The sequence below is a fragment of the Sciurus carolinensis genome, chromosome 13 (assembly GCF_902686445.1).
Source record: "Sciurus carolinensis chromosome 13, mSciCar1.2, whole genome shotgun sequence".
In the NCBI taxonomy this organism is placed as follows: Eukaryota; Metazoa; Chordata; class Mammalia; order Rodentia; family Sciuridae; genus Sciurus; species Sciurus carolinensis.
The window spans coordinates 71,994,028-72,012,472 of NC_062225.1; the positions used below are offsets into that span (position 1 = coordinate 71,994,028).

At 50.7% G+C, this 18,445-nt stretch overlaps 1 protein-coding gene across 1 annotated transcript in view; it reads right to left on the minus strand.

The window, feature by feature from the left end:
* Positions 1-18,445, minus strand: part of Plb1 (phospholipase B1) — a 130,595-nt gene that overhangs the window by 23,817 nt on the left and 88,333 nt on the right. Inside the window, exons 35-45 of the mRNA XM_047523424.1 lie at positions 14,843-14,886; positions 14,213-14,321; positions 12,645-12,696; positions 12,180-12,260; positions 11,547-11,612; positions 10,643-10,743; positions 9,284-9,365; positions 8,555-8,659; positions 7,194-7,289; positions 5,821-5,892; positions 63-128 (exon numbers count right to left, since the gene is read on the minus strand). Of these exons, the coding sequence (XP_047379380.1) occupies positions 63-128; positions 5,821-5,892; positions 7,194-7,289; positions 8,555-8,659; positions 9,284-9,365; positions 10,643-10,743; positions 11,547-11,612; positions 12,180-12,260; positions 12,645-12,696; positions 14,213-14,321; positions 14,843-14,886 (874 nt within the window). The remainder of the gene's footprint in view (positions 1-62; positions 129-5,820; positions 5,893-7,193; positions 7,290-8,554; positions 8,660-9,283; positions 9,366-10,642; positions 10,744-11,546; positions 11,613-12,179; positions 12,261-12,644; positions 12,697-14,212; positions 14,322-14,842; positions 14,887-18,445) is intronic.

The window sequence follows — 18,445 nt, forward strand, 5'->3', positions numbered from 1 at the left end:
CGCCCCAGGTACCTGGTAGGTGAAATGGCATCTGAGAGAGACAGATGTGAGTCAGGGGTTACCTCAATGACTGGCTTGGTGGGGTATGTGTGGTTACTGTTCTGGTAGGTTCTCAGGAAGGGCTCATCCTAAGAGAGAAAGAAACCACGTGGGGGGATTAGCAGATAGGGCCAAAGAAGGCTGAAGATCAGTCCTTCCCTCTACCTACTTCACATGGTTCTGTTGCATTTAAACAGAAAGAACTGTATAAACACCATTTCATTCATTCCCTAGAGGCTGTCACATAACAGTGAGGCACAATAAAAGGTTTCAAAAACTCACTGCAGTCTGTGCCCCAGGTTTTCATTTGCACCCTAGCAGGGGGTGGCCTTCCATATTCTCAGGCTTACATGTTTCCTTCCCTTTGTGATGTCTTTTTTTGTTTCTTTTTTTTTTTTTTTTGGTGCTGGGGATTTGAACCCAGGGCCTCATGCATGCCAGGCAAGCACTTTACCACTGAGCCACATCCCCAGCCCCCTTTGTGATTTCTTTGGCAAGGGATTCACATTGTAATATTTTTCTTTTCCAGGAGATAGTATGATCGTCAATATATTTAATTTTCTGCTTTTTCTGTCTTTCTGCCTCCTTCAAACTATATAGTTTATCCCATTTAGGTTGGTTTCCTGTATTTTCAGAGTTTTTTTTTTTTTTTTTCCCCTTGTAACTTACCTATTTCACAATCAGTTTTCACCATTAAGACTCCAGGTCCACCCCCGTGGCAGGTGAAGGGTTAGTTAAAGGAGGAAGGAGGAGTGGGCAAAGGAGAAACAGGGAGGGCAAGCTGAAGAGGAAATGTGCAAATGAGAGTGAAGCGGGAGCCAGATAATAAGACCCAGATCAGGAAACATCAAAGGAGGCGGGACAGGGAACCCTCCCTGCACCTGCCTGTGGACTAAGAGGTCATGGCCTGAAACTTGGGAAATAAACTGGGAATAAGAAAGGAAATCCAGAATGTTGAAAGCTGACTCCATGCGCCAAACCCAGGCCGGACGTTGTGCTTTCTTGAGGCCCACCGAGGAAGAAGAGGAGGGGAGAGAGGGCGGGCTGGATCTCTCAGGAGGGGCACGCCTTCTTCGGTTCTGGCCATCCCCGCTTCCTCTTGTCTCATACCTGACCCCTTCCTGCTGGCAATAATCCCTGCCTGGCATTGTAGACAGCTGCCTTTACAACCCCAAAGGTCCCCAACTTACTGACCAGGCCCAGAGTCGGGGAGCAAGCTGCAAGTCTCAGTGCAGAGCTGGGCACGGCTCCGGCCTGCCTCCACCCCTCACCCTGGAACCAGGTCAACAGCAAACGCTGAAGGCCAGACAAAGAAGGCCACTTCAGAGGACAGAGTCTACATACACCAAGCCGCCGCCCCCAGCGCAGAGCCTGACTCCCCAGGGTGCCAGCAAGTGCGCCTTTCCTCGGCGCTTTGGCATTCCCAGTGGAAGCTCGAACCCGAGGACAGCCTTTCACGGCCAAGCGCCTGTGTGGAGGGACTGCTGCAAGCCCTGGGGACATGGCTCCTCCCATGAGGACGCTGCAGTGGCAGGTGCTAATTATGATTCTCCATCCACAAGGGGGCACTGCCTGGATTTGGGGTCCAGGGACTAGAGCTAGTTCCAGAGTGACAGGAAGAAGCAGAGGGCAAAGATGATCCCAGCCTTTTGGGGAGCGTGGTGAGTCAAACCAGAGAGCCTATGGGGTCTTGTCTATTTGATGATGGGATCCATGGGTCAGGGGAGGGGAGAGTGCTGAAGGGGTCAGAGGTCAAGGTGACTCTAGAATGTGGTGGGGAGTGAGGCCAGGGCAGGAACTGGGAGAGTAGAGCCAGGCAGGGGCAAAGGGGAGAGTCGGGGTGCCGGGTTCATTTTCATTGCCACCTTATGCAGAAGCGGATACTAGTGGTTTGCCCGGAATGGAGCAGAGATCTGGGGAAAAAGAAAGATCTGGGGAGTCTGACTGGCTCTCAAGGGTGAGGTTTGGAACATGAGCTGGCGGAAAGTGAAGCCGATTGAATGCCAGCTCCAGAAAGCAGTCTGGTCCCAGCTGTGCCGAGACAGCATGCCTGGCCGGGGGGCAGAGCCCAGAGGACCACCTGCTGTGAGCCAGCAGCTGAGTCAGTGACTGAGGGACAGGCCACAAACACCCTGACTGCAGCACTAGGTGTCAAATTCCACAGAGAAGGGGTGCTGTTCTTCCCTTCCGTGCTGCTTGGATCAAACTAAAGTACACAGCCACCAACTTTAAGGAGGTCATACCTCAAGGAGAAATGCCCATCTGGGTCAGGGCTGCAAGAAATGGCTGAGAGCTGGTGGTAGGAAGTGGGGGGCATAGCAGGACTCCATGGAGTGGCCCCTGGTGTTTCCTATGCTTTTCCAGCCCGTGCTCTATAGAATGTGCTGGTTCTTCACCTCCATTGATGGCACAACCTGTTTGTTGATGGGTAGCCCTCTGCAGTTCGAGAGGCATCCCTGAGAGAGGGTGGCAGGTGGACCAGAGGCCATGCTGCCTGAGGAGGGATGTGGTTACTATGTGAGACAGTGTCAACAGATCTCTAAGTCCCCCACCCCACTGTGGTTTTATAATGGGAAAGTAGGACGAGATGATTTCACAAGCACAGTGATGCTTGGAAAGAGGGGCAGGTGGTTGGGAACTGGGAAGAATCCCATTAGCTAGGGTGCCCGCCATAACACGCACACGAATGCCAAGTCCTAAGAAGAAGGGTTTGAGAAGACGGCATTTGGTTCCTATGTAGACATTCTTCACTCAAAACATATTATTTTGGTCAGGTGCAGTGATGCACACCTGTAATCCCAACAGCTGGGGAGGCTGAGGCAGGAGAACTGCAAGTTCAAGGCCAGGTTCAGCAACCTGCCTCAAAATAAAAAAGGACTGGAGACTTAGTTCAGTGGTAAAGCATCCCTGGGTTAAATTCCTGCTACAAAACCAAAACAAAACAAACAAAAAAAATTATATTTTGAATCACTGTTGAGTTTGAAGTGAGGGTGGGGTCAGAGCGGGATGAGGAGGTTTAGAAGCTCTGAGCATTGAAAAGATAATAGTGTCCCCATGTGGACTTCAGAACAGAAAAAACACTAAACAATAAAGTTTCGGGAATCCAACAAACTTCTGCTTTTTCTTATGATAAAAGATAGGATGAAACACATGAGGTCATTTCACATCCGCTCCTGTCCCCAGTCCTCCTCCCCCTTCTTCTCTCTGGTTCCCTGTCTTGTGGGTTCCCTGACCACACATGTGCCTGGGGATGACCTTACACCTCCAAGGGAAGCGTGTTGTAAGGGTTGGAAATACAGATTTGGAGTTTAGGAAAGAAGAAATGAAGACACAGAGGGAGGGATGAGGAATTCACTGCAGGAAATGAAAAAAATCTCGGAGAGAGGGATGTGGAAAGAGAGAAGAGAATAGGATGGAGACAGAAAAGTTGGAGAAGGTCTCCATGTTCCAGGTTCGGAGAAGAGAGCAGGGTCATTCAAAGAGACGAGAAGGGATAGTGACAGCAGAACAGCAAAATCAAGGCGGTTGACTATCCACAAACCCAGGGAGGAATAAATCTCAAGGAGGAGGTGGTTCTGTTGACCCGAGAAGTCAAGAAGAAAAGCTGAAAAGGGACAGAGCTGACCTTCCAGATGGTTCCGCCCAGGGATGGGGAAGGAATGGGCAGAGAGCCAGTTAAGGCATGGAGGAAAAAATAGAGTCCTCAGAACTAATCTAAAATTGGCTATAAAAACCACTTGTCCAAGCTGGAAATCCAACAGATCCAGAGTGCTGTGAAGTCACCCTACCTGGCATGGCAGAAGGTACTAGCAGTGTGACTGGAGGTGGGGAGAAGGGCTGATTGGTAAAGCTCCTCGATGCTCCCTTTCCTCTCAGCCACCTCCTCCCTCTGCGTCCTGCCTGTTGCTTCTATGTTTAGACACGGCTGGGATGAAAATATGTGTTGCCTGGCCCCTCTCGGCTCAGAGATGCGGGTGGACTTCTGTGTAACTCCACTTGGGAGAGAGCAGATGGGACCCGAGGCCCAGTGCAGCAAAGCTGGCTGGCCAACAGATGGACCCTTTGGGCATGGGCTCCAGGGTTGCTTAGCAACAGCTTCTCCTGGGTGGGGCTTCTCCGGGCTCTAGGAGGCTGAGGAGTTAGCTCTCCCTGGCTCACCAGACGCAGGGGGGCTTCGTCCAGAAGGGAGGGGCTGAGCCCACTGTGGCTTGAGATGCTGTGCACTGGTGCATCACCCATTTGGGGGTCCCTGCTTGGTATGGTGGTGGGGCAGAGCGGCAGAGGTTGCCTGAGGCCCATGGTGAAAGGGCCGTCCCTGACCCTGGGCCAGGCTCCCCGTGATGGCTGCTTGGTGTGAGTTATTACTTTTACTATTTAATGGAATGGGAGTGGGCAGGTTGGAGAGGCCCTTTCATGGCTGATATTCAACATGACTATGTGGATTGTTAAACAATAATCAAAGCCGGAAGCAGTGGCACACGCTTGTAATTCCACTGGCTCAGGAGACTGATTCAGGAGGATTGTGAGTTCAAAACCAGCCTCAGCAACTTAGCAAGGTCCTAAGCAACTCACTGAGACCTTATCTCTAAATGAAATATAAAAAAGGGCTGGGGGTGTGGCTCAGTGGTTAAGTGCCCTGGGTTCCATCCCCAGGAACTCCACCCCACCAAATTAAAAACTTACAGCATGGTTTATAGCTACATTGCCCTGGCCCCTCCTAGAACCCCCTGGACATCCTCAGGATCTAGCAATTAAAGGCACATGGGTGTGCCCCAGCCCTGTGGCCGGTGACTGACCCTGTGACTGGAGGCATCCATGTGGCACTGCATTGACCTCTCCTCCGCTCTGAGCACCACACAGAGCAATCCAGGACTCTACGATCCCCACTGTCACTTCCCATCCCCTCTTCCTACCATTCTTGCTCTCCTGACGAGGCAAATAGGCATCAGATCGAGTGTGAGGCCAAGACTGGTCCGGGTAGGGGTGCCCCTCTCTCAGGGGCCCCGGCAGACACACGGGGGAGCTGCAGGTTCATTCTCCAGCTCTGCTTAGCCGGGAGGGTGGGAGAGGTTGGCACAGCCCAACCCGGGCGGGAAACAGCCTCCCAGATTAGGTCAGGCCCTCTGCTTTTATTGCCACGGAGGGTTTTCTGGCCTTGGCCTTATTTGGCTAAAAAGCCCTAAGACAGGACCTAGGAACAGAGCTAAAGGCAACCAGAAGGGAGCCTGCCCCCACCCCAGGCCCGAGATCACGTTAACAGCCGCTTACAGATTCCTCCTTAAAAGGAGCCTGGGCTGATCCTCCGGAGCAGGCCAGTCTCCCCGCCCTACTCCACAGCTTGGGTCTCCCCTTTGGTGCTTCCTCTGTGGCCCTCTCCTTGCCGAAACTCCCCCATCTGGGCTCTCCGCTCTGACCACTGCTTCAGAGCCGCCTGGTCCCTCCCTTGGCCTTCCGACCTGCAGTCAGACGTCCCCATCTGCCCCAAACACCACTGCCAGACAGCGTCTGCCCTCTCCCTGCTTCTGCTGCTCTCCCCGAGAGCCCCTTTCACACCGTCACCGCCCTGGGCCCCGCTGCCTCTCGCATTCCCAAGATGTAACCGCTCCCGCGCTCTATTGTCTTCTGCATTCTGTCGCGATCGGCTTCCCAAAGTCCATCTCCCATGTCTCGTCTCTGCCCTGCTCAGGGGCAGGATGGGCAGTGTGGAAGCTGGACTGGAGGACGAGGGGGAAGGGAAGGTCCACGCTCTGGTTTCTGGAAAGGTGCAGAGATGGTGGGTACCTGGGTAGGGCAGGCCAGGGACATATCTGCTGTCAGGTCCAGGGTATCCGTTTTCCTTCCCACGGGTTCAAGCTGATCGGGGAAGAAAAGAGAGATGCAGGTGTACTAATTCATCCTTGCTAAAGTGAGCGTTCCCTGGGGACATTCTGCCACAGGGAAGGCTTGTAATGTCGTTTGAGGGGGCTTGGTGTCCTCTCCTGGCTCCACCGGCTGCCTGTGGTAGGACTCTGGGTAGATCTCTCAGCTTCTTTGGGGTTCAGCTCCCTCAGAAATATCTAACGTCCTTTTGCAGGACTGTGGAGGGGCGAAAATGAGGTCATGTGGCTTAAACTCTCGCGCTGGCACACAGAGAATGTCAAAATGTGGTTTCTGCCTGACTTTTAGGTAGAAAATGCCCCTCAGCAAGCCCAAGCACAGAAGAGAGTGTGGATTGGAAACTGGGTCAAGTGGACCCTTAAGGACTCTATCTCACTCCAGTTAGAATGACGATCATCAAGAATCCAAGCAACAATAAATGTTGGCCAGGATGTGGGGAGAAAGGTACACTCATCCTCTGCTGGTGGGACTGTGAATTGGGGCAGCTACTCTGGAAAGTAGTATGGAGATTCCTCAGAAAACTTGGAATGGAACCATCGTTTGATTCAGTTATCCCTCTCCTCGGTCTATACCCAAAGGACTTAAAATCAGCATACTACAGTGATGCAGTCACATCAATGTTTATAGCAACTCGATTCACAAATAGCCAAGCTATGGAACCAATGTTGGTGCCTTTCAACTGATGAATGGATAAAGAAAATGTGATAAATACATACAATATGGAATATTACCCAGTCATAAAGAAGAATGAAATAATGGCATTTGCCAGTAAATGAATAGAACTAAGTGAAATAAGTGCTAAGTGAAATAAGCCAATCCCCCCAAACCAAAGGCTGAATGTTCTCTGATATGTGAATGCTAAAACACAACAAGAGAGGGTGGGGAGGGGAAGAATAGAAGCCCATTGGATTAGACAAAGGGGAATGAAGGGAAGGGAGCGGGGAGGGGAATAGGAAGGACAGTAGAATTAATTAGACATAGCTCTCTAGCCTTGTATTTGAATACATGACCAGGCTAACTCTGCATCATGTACAACCACAAGAGTGAGATCCTAAATTAGAATAAGTTATACTTCATGTATGTGTAATATGCCAAAACACATTTTATTGTCACATATATCTAAAACGAACAACAACAACAACAACAACAAAAGACTCTGTTCCATTCTACAGGCTTCTACAGATGTACCAGCCACTGCTGCTCTGGACCAGGCTCCATTCTAGAGGAACTGGAGATTTGCTGTAGACTAGAACCCCAGGGACACTCACTTATCTTACCATGTTGATCCAAAGGGCTCTGGAGAGCTGGGAATGGAATTTCTGATTTGGGTGGATGCAATCTGGGGCGAAGAAGGACGTATCCGGACGCCCATTCTGAAGGAGAAAAAAACACTTTCTCAAGGTTCTGTTGGGTTAGAGGGAGTCATAGCCCATTGGTCTCAGCGCTGGGACTGACCACCCCTTGCCCTCCTGGGAGTGCTCCAGGTCAGGGCCCTATGTCACATGCTCACCTTAAGAGAGAGATGAGCACCATCCCACAGACAATAGCTTCAGGTGATTCCTCCCTCCCTCCCTTCTTTCTGGCTCCACATTCCCCTTTATTTAATCGAAAAAAAAATGCTTCTTTGTTTTTAGGCACCTTGTGTAACACCGTAGCCCACACCATGGAGGAGGGCTCTTGTCCAGTTAGGTCAGAAAAGCCACTTCTTAGGCCTCGGCCCACTGGTCCGGCTGGTCTCCATGGGGAGAAGGAAGCCAAGGGCTGGGCAGGCCTGAACAAAGTCTGAACCAGGGCAGGGTGCCACCTGACTCCAGCTCCTCTCTTGTGCATATGGGATGCACAGAGCGCTCTCCTTCTGCCTTCCCTCCAGTTAAGAGAGGCTCAGGGGATGAAGCCCTTATCTCTCCATTCGCAGATCTCTTTTGTTCTGAGTGGAAGCACCAAGCAAAGAGCGTGGCCGGGGGTGGAAATGTAATACCAGAACCCTATTATTTATTTGTTTGTTTGTTTGTTTATTGGTATTGGGGATCGAACCCAGGGACACTTAACCCCTAAGCTACATCCCCAGCCCTAAGTTGCTTAGGGCCTTGCTAAGTTGCTGAGGCTGGCCTCCTCCTGCCTTCGCCTCCCAAGCCACTGGGATTACAGGCATGTACCACAGGGCCTGGCCAGAACCTTACTTTTTAACTAAAGGGATGTACAAGAGGAAGACAATACGCATAGCAGGCAGTTAATAATGCAGAGTTGGATACCTTTGAATCTGGCCTCTCTGTCCCTTACACCCCATCCGATTTGGGGCAGGACACCTGCCATCTCTGCAACCCTGTTATGTGGGGACAATGATGCCTCTGAAGGCAGCTGTGGCGTGTGCCTGGCGTGTAGTGAGAGCTCAACACAATGCAGCTGTTCTCAGGAGCTGTGGGGACATCCCACATCGGGCTGCCTCTAGGAATGTGACTCAGGTGTTCTGAACCTGCCAGAACAGCATCTGGAGAGCTCGCCGTGCCTTTCCCATTTTACACACACACACACACACACACACACACACGGGGGCATGTGGCATCTCAGTCTAGAATGTCCTCCTCTGAGGGCACCTGGTCCACCCTCCCTGGGCCCCGTGGTGTAGGCAGGAGGATACCTGCAGGACGGGGAGCCGGATGTTGAGGAAGAAGGGCTGGAGCACCACAGAGAAGTCCTCCCGCGTGTCATAGCGGCCTGACTCCACCAGCTGGCGCATGCTGCTCTGGGGACACGTGCACAACAGGGCCTTTCAGCACGGGGTCGGGTAGGGAGGGTGTGGGCCGTGTCCCTGCCCCCATCTCCCTGGACAGCAGAGCTGAGCAGCCCAACCCTCCAGCATACAAATGTGCGTGATGGCAAACCCCTTTCTGGAGAATTTGGATAGACCACGTTTTGGTTTTGGTTTTAGGTGGTCTGCAATCTGAAGGGCCGGGCAGGAAGTCCCGGGAAGAACAGAATGCTGGGAAGGGACTCCAGGGGGCCCAGGCCTCCAGGCTGCAGACTCCCTTCTGGGGCCTGCCTTCTGTGGGTGGGTCGGGGGTTGGGAGCGAGGGGGCTGCGGATGGGAGGGACAGAGCAGCTGGGCCCCGAGGGTGGTCCGTGGCCATGCAGGGCTCGTGGCCAAGATTTGGGTTAAGCTCAGCCATGAGAGTTTGTCGCTGAGTGCCATTGGGAAAACTCCCACAGGGCACCTGAGACCCTCAACCAGGTGAGGCAGAGGAAGGGGCCCAGGGTGGCACTCCTCAATCCCTGAATAGCTCTTCCCTCCTCTGCCCTCCCTCCCCAGGGGCCTGGGTGTCAGAGTGACGGGGGAGAAGACGCAGAGCAGTACCCTGCCTTGTCTCACCTGATATGTTCGCGCCAAGGCCTCCAACTTGGCCAGCTCTTGGGAGTCCTCCCGCGGGGTCAGAACGCAGTTACACAAAATGCTGCCCAAAGAGGAGCAGCAGAATTCAGCCACGCTCAGTTCAGGGCGGCCCCTGGCCACTGGGGTCGGGGGGCAGTGGACACCCAACCCCTGGTTTAGGAGCACATGTGCCTTGAGGCTCCGAGGCACCTGCCCAGGGCAGGTTTTAGCGGTAGGAGAGCGCCCAGGGAGGAGTCTGGTTCTGCCTGGGCCCGTATTCACCCAGTACCAGTACCGGACTGCAGGTGCCAGGCTTGCAACAGGTTATGCAGAGTGGAGGAGGTCAGGCAAGAAGGATGCAGCGTTCGATTTCAAAAAATAAAAAATGCATCCACTAGGGTTGGGAGGAGTTTGGGGGCCTCTGATGCTCATACCCTCAGATACCTCCTTTGGTGCCATGCCCGTCTCCTTTCGCTTTATTATGAATTCCTTCACATCCATACGTACTTAATGTTAAAGGAACGATTGTAGATGCTCCTCCACTCACAATGCGGTTGCATCCCAATAAGCCATTTGGTTGGGTGACATGTTATGTCGGAAATGCATCGACCGCCCCTAACCCCCACATCCCAGCTCAGCGACCCCTTCCTTGTAGCACAGAGGTTGTCTCCCCTCGTGACTGCAGGGCAGGCAGTGGTCCACTGCTGTCCCCAGAAGCACCGGAGAGGGCAGTACTACCTGAGCGGGTTGGTGCCACCAACCGGGAAAAGGTCAAATTCAGAATTCCATGTATGGTTTCTGCTGGGCGTGAATGGCTTTTGCACCATCACAAAGTCAAGAACCCTAAGTCAGGGACCGACTTTTCTAAAGCACTCAGCACAGTGCCTGGCATAGTAAGTTCCACGCGATGTGTGGCTGGAGGTAAGTATGAAGAACAACGAAATACACCAAGAACCTCCACCCAGGGGCGGCAGCAACACAGGCCCGGCTCAAGGTCCTGCGTGTCCCTCCAGTTCTTTTCTTCCCCATCAGTAACTGACTCGTGGGTTTCTTCTCTCCCTGTTATGTTTGACCACATATTTGTACCTCCCTAGATGTTACCCCCTCATAGTCTGGACTACCCTGTCTCTCAAACACCAGTCCTGTGGCTACTGGTGTCACAGAACTTCCTACCTGGCATCTTGGGATTGGGTGAATGGGGGCAGGGTCAAAGATCCATCTCCCAGAAGGGAATGATTCTTTTACAGACGTGGACACACAGACAGATTGAGTCACAAAGACCCGGATGAATCACTGCTGCGTGTGGGCCACACCAGGATATAAGGGTGTCTCCAGCCTGGGGCTGTCAGCACTGCCTACCTGGCCTGCTGCACTGGACACTTATCTGGGTTCTCCAGGAACACCTGCCGGATGACACTAGGGTTCATGAAGTCCACGAGGTTGACCAGGGCTCTGGGCACCTAAGGGCAAAGCTACAGATGAGCCAGGGGCTCCCAGGTTTCTTCCTCCACTGCCTTGAATCCTGAGAGGTGGGAGCCAGCCACGAGGTCCCTTTAGATCTTCAGCTCAGTTTATCCCTTGGCTGCAGTTCTGGGAGAAATTCACCCAGGGCCACCATCTAGGACACCAGAGGCTGTATATTACATGAGGCACAGGGTGTTGCCCAGGGGGCGCAGTGCAAACGGCCCCTCCTGGAGTCAGACAACTGACGCTTGGAGTTCAGCTCTGTCCAGCATCATTTAGTGAGCCGACATGTTAGCTCCATGTTTGGTGAGACGGGTGATCTGTTTGCCAGGCCTCTGACCCTGGATCAGTTCATGCTAGCCCAACCTGGCCTAGCTCTGCTGCGCAGGCACAGGGACTCAGCCACTCAGCAGAGCATCTGGTGGTCATAATACACCCTCCTGGGCAGCCAGGGCAACTTGTCCTTGCCAGGAGATGGCAATAGGGTAGGGGGACACCAGCCTGGGTGCAGAACCAGACAGGGGCTTGCTCTAATGGCTCAGAATGCAGTGTCTAGACTACATGCCATTCGGCTGCTGCCTTCAAGGAATGTCCTGGGCAGAGCTGGGGGACACACTGCCTCCCTTTCTTCAAAACTGGGATTCTTCTGGACTGACTCCACATGGCATGAGGCTTGCTTTGGAGTGGACCTCAACCTCTGGCAGGGAGAGAGCCTGTGCTCTTGGCTCTCTCCTTAAGGCAGGGGGCACTTCCACAATTCTGTCCCAAGTCCCCTTTGCCCCCGGGAGCCCCCACCCACCTCTCTATGTAGGATGTCCAAGGCATTGCGGAGATGATTTAAAAAGTTGGCTGCAGAATACAAATTCTGGAAAGAGACAAGGGAGGAAGAGGAGTTGCTGGTTTGGGTGAGAGCGTAGTGGGGGAACTTGTAGGCTCCCCTTCTGGCCCCAGCCCCAGGGACTTCTTGCTGTGGCCTCCAGCAGTGACTAGCTCAGCACATCAGAATCTGGGATGAACAGGTGACTGCTCACTGTCACCTGTTGTCAGAGGTGGACCAGCCAGAAGACAGGAGCCTTCAGCCAGAGCTTTAGTTCAGGAGCAGAAAGTAGAGTGTCCTCTCCCAACTATGTGGGGTCTGCAGTTCCTTCTCTGGGTTCTTGAGTTATAAGAGGGGAAAAGATGCACCATAGGTCTGCCACTTGCTGCCTTGCCACCTGGGATATGAAGATGGCACTAGGAACCTGAGGTGGTAGGGTAAGAAGTGGGTGGGCACAAGTACATGTGTGTGAGTTGTGTGTGTGTGTGCGTGTGCGTGTGCACTGACATAGGTGAGGTTGGGCAGTCCTAGGGTTGGTTCTAGGCACTGTTCTCAGAAAGGATCTCCTAGTCCAAGTCAGGAGCAAGGAGTAGGCGCAGACCCCACCCCCATTACCGAATCTGTGCAGTGGTCACAGAGATCACTGGCTCCAATCAGCACTGTGACGACCTTCCAATCTTCGTGGAAATTTACTCTCTACATGGAGGGAGGGAGATGCTTGATGATTTCCAAGAAATAAACAACCAAAAACATCACAGCTCTAGGAAATCCATTCAACCTTCTGTGACTTCCTCGCCCACTTGAAATCATAGAATCAGAATCTCAGGGCTGCTGGAACTTTAGAGGTTTATTTATAGAGCACAGAATCTTAGCATCAGGAGGGACTTTCAAGGTCACTGTGACCAGCAACAACCCTTTCCCCACTGACATAACAGCTTCGGACGGGGGTCTGCACTACCTCTGCTTGAGTGCTTCTGGTGACAGGGGGCTCACTGCTTTACATGGTAGATCATTTCATTTGGGGACAAATTTATTGAGCTAGAAAATTAATGTTTATAAACAACCTTAAATCTGACTCACGTGATCATCTTTCATCTTCTGCACCAGAGTCTGGACTTGGCTCACAAGTTGCCTGAGAAAGGGAGAAAATCAGTCCTTCTGTTGTGGAACATGCCCATATTTTTCCTCCTAAAGGATCTAAACTAGAAGCTTCTATGATATCATCCCCACTACATGAGCTGGCAGAGATCCTAAGGCTCAGAGACCAGAATCTACTTGCCTCTGCTAGAGAGTCATTATAACAAATTATTATTTGAAAAGCCAGTTATGTGTTTGTCCTAAAGTTGTAGTTGAAGGTATGACCAATCCCATTTGTTGCTCATGATTCCCCTTCTAGGGCTTCACATGTGAAATGCCTTCTAGAATTCCATGCTAAGAAACTATTTGTTTCTTTTGAAAGACTTGCAAGATTATAGATTTTGCAATTAGACCTATGAAAGTTTTCTCATGCTTCCTCTTTCCTGCCTGGCTGCCAGGAGTTTGATGTTCAAGCCTAATAACCATAAAAATGCTCACACAGGGGCCCGAGTTGTGGCTTGGTGGTAGAGTGCTTGCCTGGCTTATGTGAGACCCTGGGTTCGATTCTCAGCACCACATTTAAATAAATAAAATGAAAAGGACCCACTGATAACTAAAAAGATGTTTTTTAAAAATGCTCACACAGACACAATTGTTTCCTCTTTGTGTTCCCCAATGGGTGTGATTTTTCTCTCATGTTAAATATATTATTTTTGTAAATTTATCCAAATGCTTCTTTTAGAAGGTGGGGAGTAAACATGTAGTCTGCATGTGCCTAGGTTTCTTATTCACAGAAGGAATTGGTCTTGGGCACCTGACCCCCACTTTTTGTTTATGGTCCTGAGTGATGTACCCATGGAATGACTGTCTCCTGGAATGTGGTGGTGGGACCACATGTCCTGAGCTGCTCTATTACCTGGAAGAGTCTTCCCAGGCTGAGTGAGCATATGTGGGGTGCTGCCCACCAACCAGAGGGTATAGGCTTGAGCTAATAGATGACCATGTGACAGAGGCTCAGATGACTGGGGCAGGAGACCCAGGCTTCTGGGGCCTCCAGGAGCAGGGAAAGGGTCCCCTTTGGAGACTGTCACCTGAGGCCAGGCAGATGTGTTTCAGCGGCCTTGGGTATCTCCACTTCATTTCTTGACATACCTTGTTGCCCAGAGGCCTCCTGGGCTGAGGTTCTGGCTTGCCCATCAGTTAAGTGGACCTTGCCTGAACTTTTGGGGACATGCCACTTCTGAGGCTCTGGGAAGAAAGGATTTCTCCTCACCATTATGCTGAGGTAAGTTGTAAAAACTGGGAAAGTTGGTCAGTGAGTTCAGCTCTTAGAGAGTGCCACCCCTGAAGCCTGGCTGGGCGTGGGCAGTGCTGTGGAGACCAAGGCATGGCCCCGCCAGCCTCCCTGCTGCAGCCTTGGTCACAGGGACGGAAGGGAAAGTGGCCTTGGCCTCTGAAATCACTGTGGTGGATGGACAAACTTCCCCTGTGCACAGAGTTGGGTAATGGGAGCTTAGAGGGACTATGTGCCTCCTCTGCTCCTCCCACTTTGCCCATCCCCCACTCCGTACTCAGTCTTGGCTCCAGGAACAGCCTGGTTGAGGAATGCATTTGTGTCATTAGCATCACCAGTGCCCACTGCATAGCCTGTGAGGTTTCCGTTAAACTCCCGGAGGATATCTGAAAGAAGAGGGGTGGACAGGGCACAGAGAGCTCAGGAGGGAAGGCCAGATGTCTCCTCCAGCCCAGGGTCCACAGTGGGCTGCACCATCATCCTCATGCTTCCTGGGGAAAGGCAGGGAGGCCACAGGCTTGCAGGGAGATACAAGCTGAAATGACTTGATGACAGGGACAGCCTGCAGCAGGAGCATCTCACTTAAAAAATAGCTTTTTGCAATTCACAATGATGGACTCCTGTCTGATCTGTCTCAGCATCCCCTGGGCAGTTGGAAAAAAACTAAGGCTCTTAATGTTTGGTAGCTCACTCTTGGTCACCCCACAAGCACATAGGGGACAGGGCTTGAATCTAGACACTGGCCCCAAAGCCAGTGCTCATTCTCCTTCTCCAGCTGCCTGCCCACAACCTTCCCTCCTACTTCAGTGGTGGTCCAGAGGAGACATTATCTTTTCTCTCTTAGGCACTCTCAGGAGGCCTCGGGGTCAGAAGGAATGAGCAACTCAAGTCTTTGGTGGCTACTTACTAGGTAAGGTGGTCACGTTCTCCAGGGAACCATCCCCGCCTGAACTGGAGGGAGTAAGAAGTCAGTGAGGGAGAGAGAGTCAATACAAAGAACCCATCAGCACCTGCACAGTGCGCCAGGCTCATCTCTTTGTATTTGAGGGATCCCAAGACAATTTTAAATTCACCAATGGATTGTTCCCCTCAAATCCAGGATGTCAAGGTAAAAAACTGTTTCTTTTCACCAAATCAGGAGGGAGAGCCCTTAATTGAGAATAGATTAGATTTTCTACATTTTTTTTTCTCGTCTCCAGCAAGCCTATGAGGTAAATGTGACTATGTCCACTTTACAGAGTGAGTAACTGAGATACACAGAGGTTAGTTAAGTTGCAAAAGATAACTAAAACCTAGCCTGAGCTCGAAACCTTTAGAACTTAGAAAAACTCTTCTCTGCCCAGAATATTGTACATTCCACTGGAAGGTTCAGAGGGAGGCCACATTCACTGCTTTCCAATGTCCCGTCTAATTTCCTCTAACTAACCTTCAGACATGTTCTAGAAGATTTCATTTCCTTTTACTTGTCTAAATTGAGTACAATGTACAGGAGGCAAAGAAAGAAATATTTCTATTTAAACAAAAACCCGAGGTTCAGATGTATGGTTTTTATTGTCAGTTTTCTTTTGTGCTTCTTTTCTCAATCCCAGGATGTGACTCCAGAACAACAGGTTTTCAGAGCACTTCAGCCCACCAGGAGAGACTTCTAACAGGCCAGGAATCAGTGCCAGTTGTTCTTCATTCATGGAATGCTTGGAATGAAGTTGACTGTTTTGTACCAGACTGGTCAGGGCTTAGTTCACAGGCTCAGTAAGCAGTCCAGGTGGTGGACAGAAGAAGCTGGAACAAGCCCTGCCCTTCTGTCTTGCTCTCTCCCACATTCCGTCACGGCCTATGGTCGGGCATTTGCACTTCTGGTCCTTTTCCAATTCTGCATGAAGCTGCTGTTTTAGTTGCTTCCTGATCCTTCCTCTTTTGGACCCAAAGCACCAAATCCGAGTATTTTACATTTGAAAGGAAACTGAATCCATACATGGTCTCCAATCACTGCTTCTAACTCTGCTTCCTTCCCCCCTCAATAAACACATAAACGTGGACATACATGGAAACACACACATCGAGTACTTTCTACTGTCATTTTTAGCTTAAAGGTATTTTGGTGGTGGCAGATGAAGACCAATCCATAAGAAAATGTCTCCCTGATGTCATTTTAGAGTGAAAAGATCTAGGAGAACAAAAGATGACTCACATCAGTAAATATGGAGGAAGAAAACGAAGCTGCCATTTTGAGCAGAACTACGGAAACAGGACAGGAAGTGGAATTATGTCAAATAGCTAGTCTTCACGAGGCCCTTCACTGAACGCAATCTACATGACACTGGGTTTTGTTCACTTAGAGAGCGCCACAGAAAAGTGGATGCTTGATAACTTTTGTTGAAGGGGTTTCAGTAATGTAAGATTAAACTCTTAATTAAAAAAAAGAAAAAAGAAAACGGGTCTGGATTGTGGCTCAGTGGTAGAGCACTTGCCTGGCATGTGTGAGGCACTGGGTTCGATTCTCAGCACTGCATATAAATAAGTGAATAAAATAAAGGTCTATCAACATCTAAGAAAGATTTTTTAAAAAACAAAGAAATGCATATTTTTGGGGGGTAAGTAAATTTTATTTTGGTCCATTGAGTGATCCCAAACCAGTCAATGTATTTCAATGGAAGAAAAAGACTGCGCTCTAAAGACCTCTGACCGGCCATGATGGTTGGGGAAGCTAGGGGAAGTTGAAAGAGTCCACCGGTGCTTGATCTCACACGTCAAGGGGCCTTGAAATATTCACAGCCAAACCTCCTCTGTAGGTCCTGCTCATAACCATCATTCCCCAAGAATCCTGGGTGTATTTCTCCCCTAACTCTATGAGGTCCACTTTTGGTGGAAGAGGACCAAACTACATTCTTACCTTACCTGGAATCATCAATTGCCTGTTATTTCCAATCTAGAAGCTTTAATGGCTCCAGAAAATGACTTTTCTCAGATCAGTCAGACATTTTCCAGGGAATGTTAATAGATATTACAAAGAGTTCTGGATTTACGGGAATTGCTCGATCAAAGGAAACTTAGATTTCTTCAGGAAGTACTTCTCAGAGTCTTTAATATGCTAATATACATGTGAATTCTCCAGAGAAAGGATTGAGTAAGTTGTGTTTTCCAATAATACAAAGGAATTTTCCCTCTTGGATGGAGTTAAAGTTCCATGGAACACATTCTGAGAAACATTCATCTGTCTTGTCTACCATGAGTCAAGCTGTCTCTCAAGACTGACCTGGAGCTCCCATCTTTAGCACAGGTGCATTTTGGGGCAGATATCTGAAACATTTGGGACAAATAAAGGGTTTAAAGGGAAAGCAGCCATTGAACATGGGGTATTGGAGTTGGCACTAGAAAATTCAGTCATTCCACTTGTCAGAAGGAATAGAGCAATGACTGCATTTTTCCATGGCTGCAGAGAGAAACTTTGAGCCAAAGATTGCCTGAACCCCAGGAGCCCAGAGAGTTGAACAGTCTGTGAAATTGGGCCAATCACCTCACTTGTCCAGGTGGCTCCACGAGGTGCTGTTGTGTGATTTGCCTGCTTCATTCTCTATTTTCCCACATTAAGATGGAAGGTCACTGCTGTCCTTAGTGGAGACCAAGAGTAGTCGCCACAACCCCGTGCTTTTTCTGCCTTGTAACAAGCCTGCTTTCTCTTCCTCTGGTTTTTCTTTTTCTTCTAGTCTCAGTAGCACTGGGGGCGTGGGGAGTCATCCAGCCTGTTTTGTCCTCAGACCACTGACTGGGCTGAGGACACGTGGAAAGTCAGGGACCTGGGAGCTGGAAGGCACTGACCTTGGCTCTGGGGGAGGAGAGGTTCTGTTCTTGTGCTGAGGACACCCTGTCCTCCCCGTGGGTGGCCACGAGCTCCGTGATGCTGCCTCTTCTGCCCTGGAAAACCTTTCTCTCTGGGACTGTCCTCAGCTCTGGTCAGAGAACGGTCACAGTCCTGATCACCCCACCCTGTGCCCTCTCATTCTGGGACTGAGATATTCCACATGACTTCACCCCGAAGACAGGCGGCAAGCCCCTTCACGTGCAGCCCACCGCTCATCAGCTCTGCCCCCTCGTGGCTGCCTTTGGTCTAGCTGCTTTTCCAGATAAAGTCTGAGCTACTTGACAAGTACTGGGAAGCAGACACGAACACCAATTTTATTAGGAAAGAAGGAAACTTAGGAATTCCCACACCCGCTGCTCACCTGACACCTGCACTTCCTACTCCCACATCTGGTTGCCCTTCTCACCCCTTCCGCTTGTCTAATGGCTCGTTTTCCTAGAGGTCCTGGATATCAGCATCCCTGGGAAGCCTTCCTGTCTCTCCTGCTGGTAGGATCGATCACTTCCTCTTTGCCAGTCCTGTAGTGCTTGGGTGTCTTCTGTGTTTAAAGGACACTTACTAACTGGGCACAGACAGCTCCCTAGCATTGTGGCAGCACCAGGCGGGCTCAGGGATGCCCTTTGCTTGTGACTTTGTCTCAATCATTTCCTC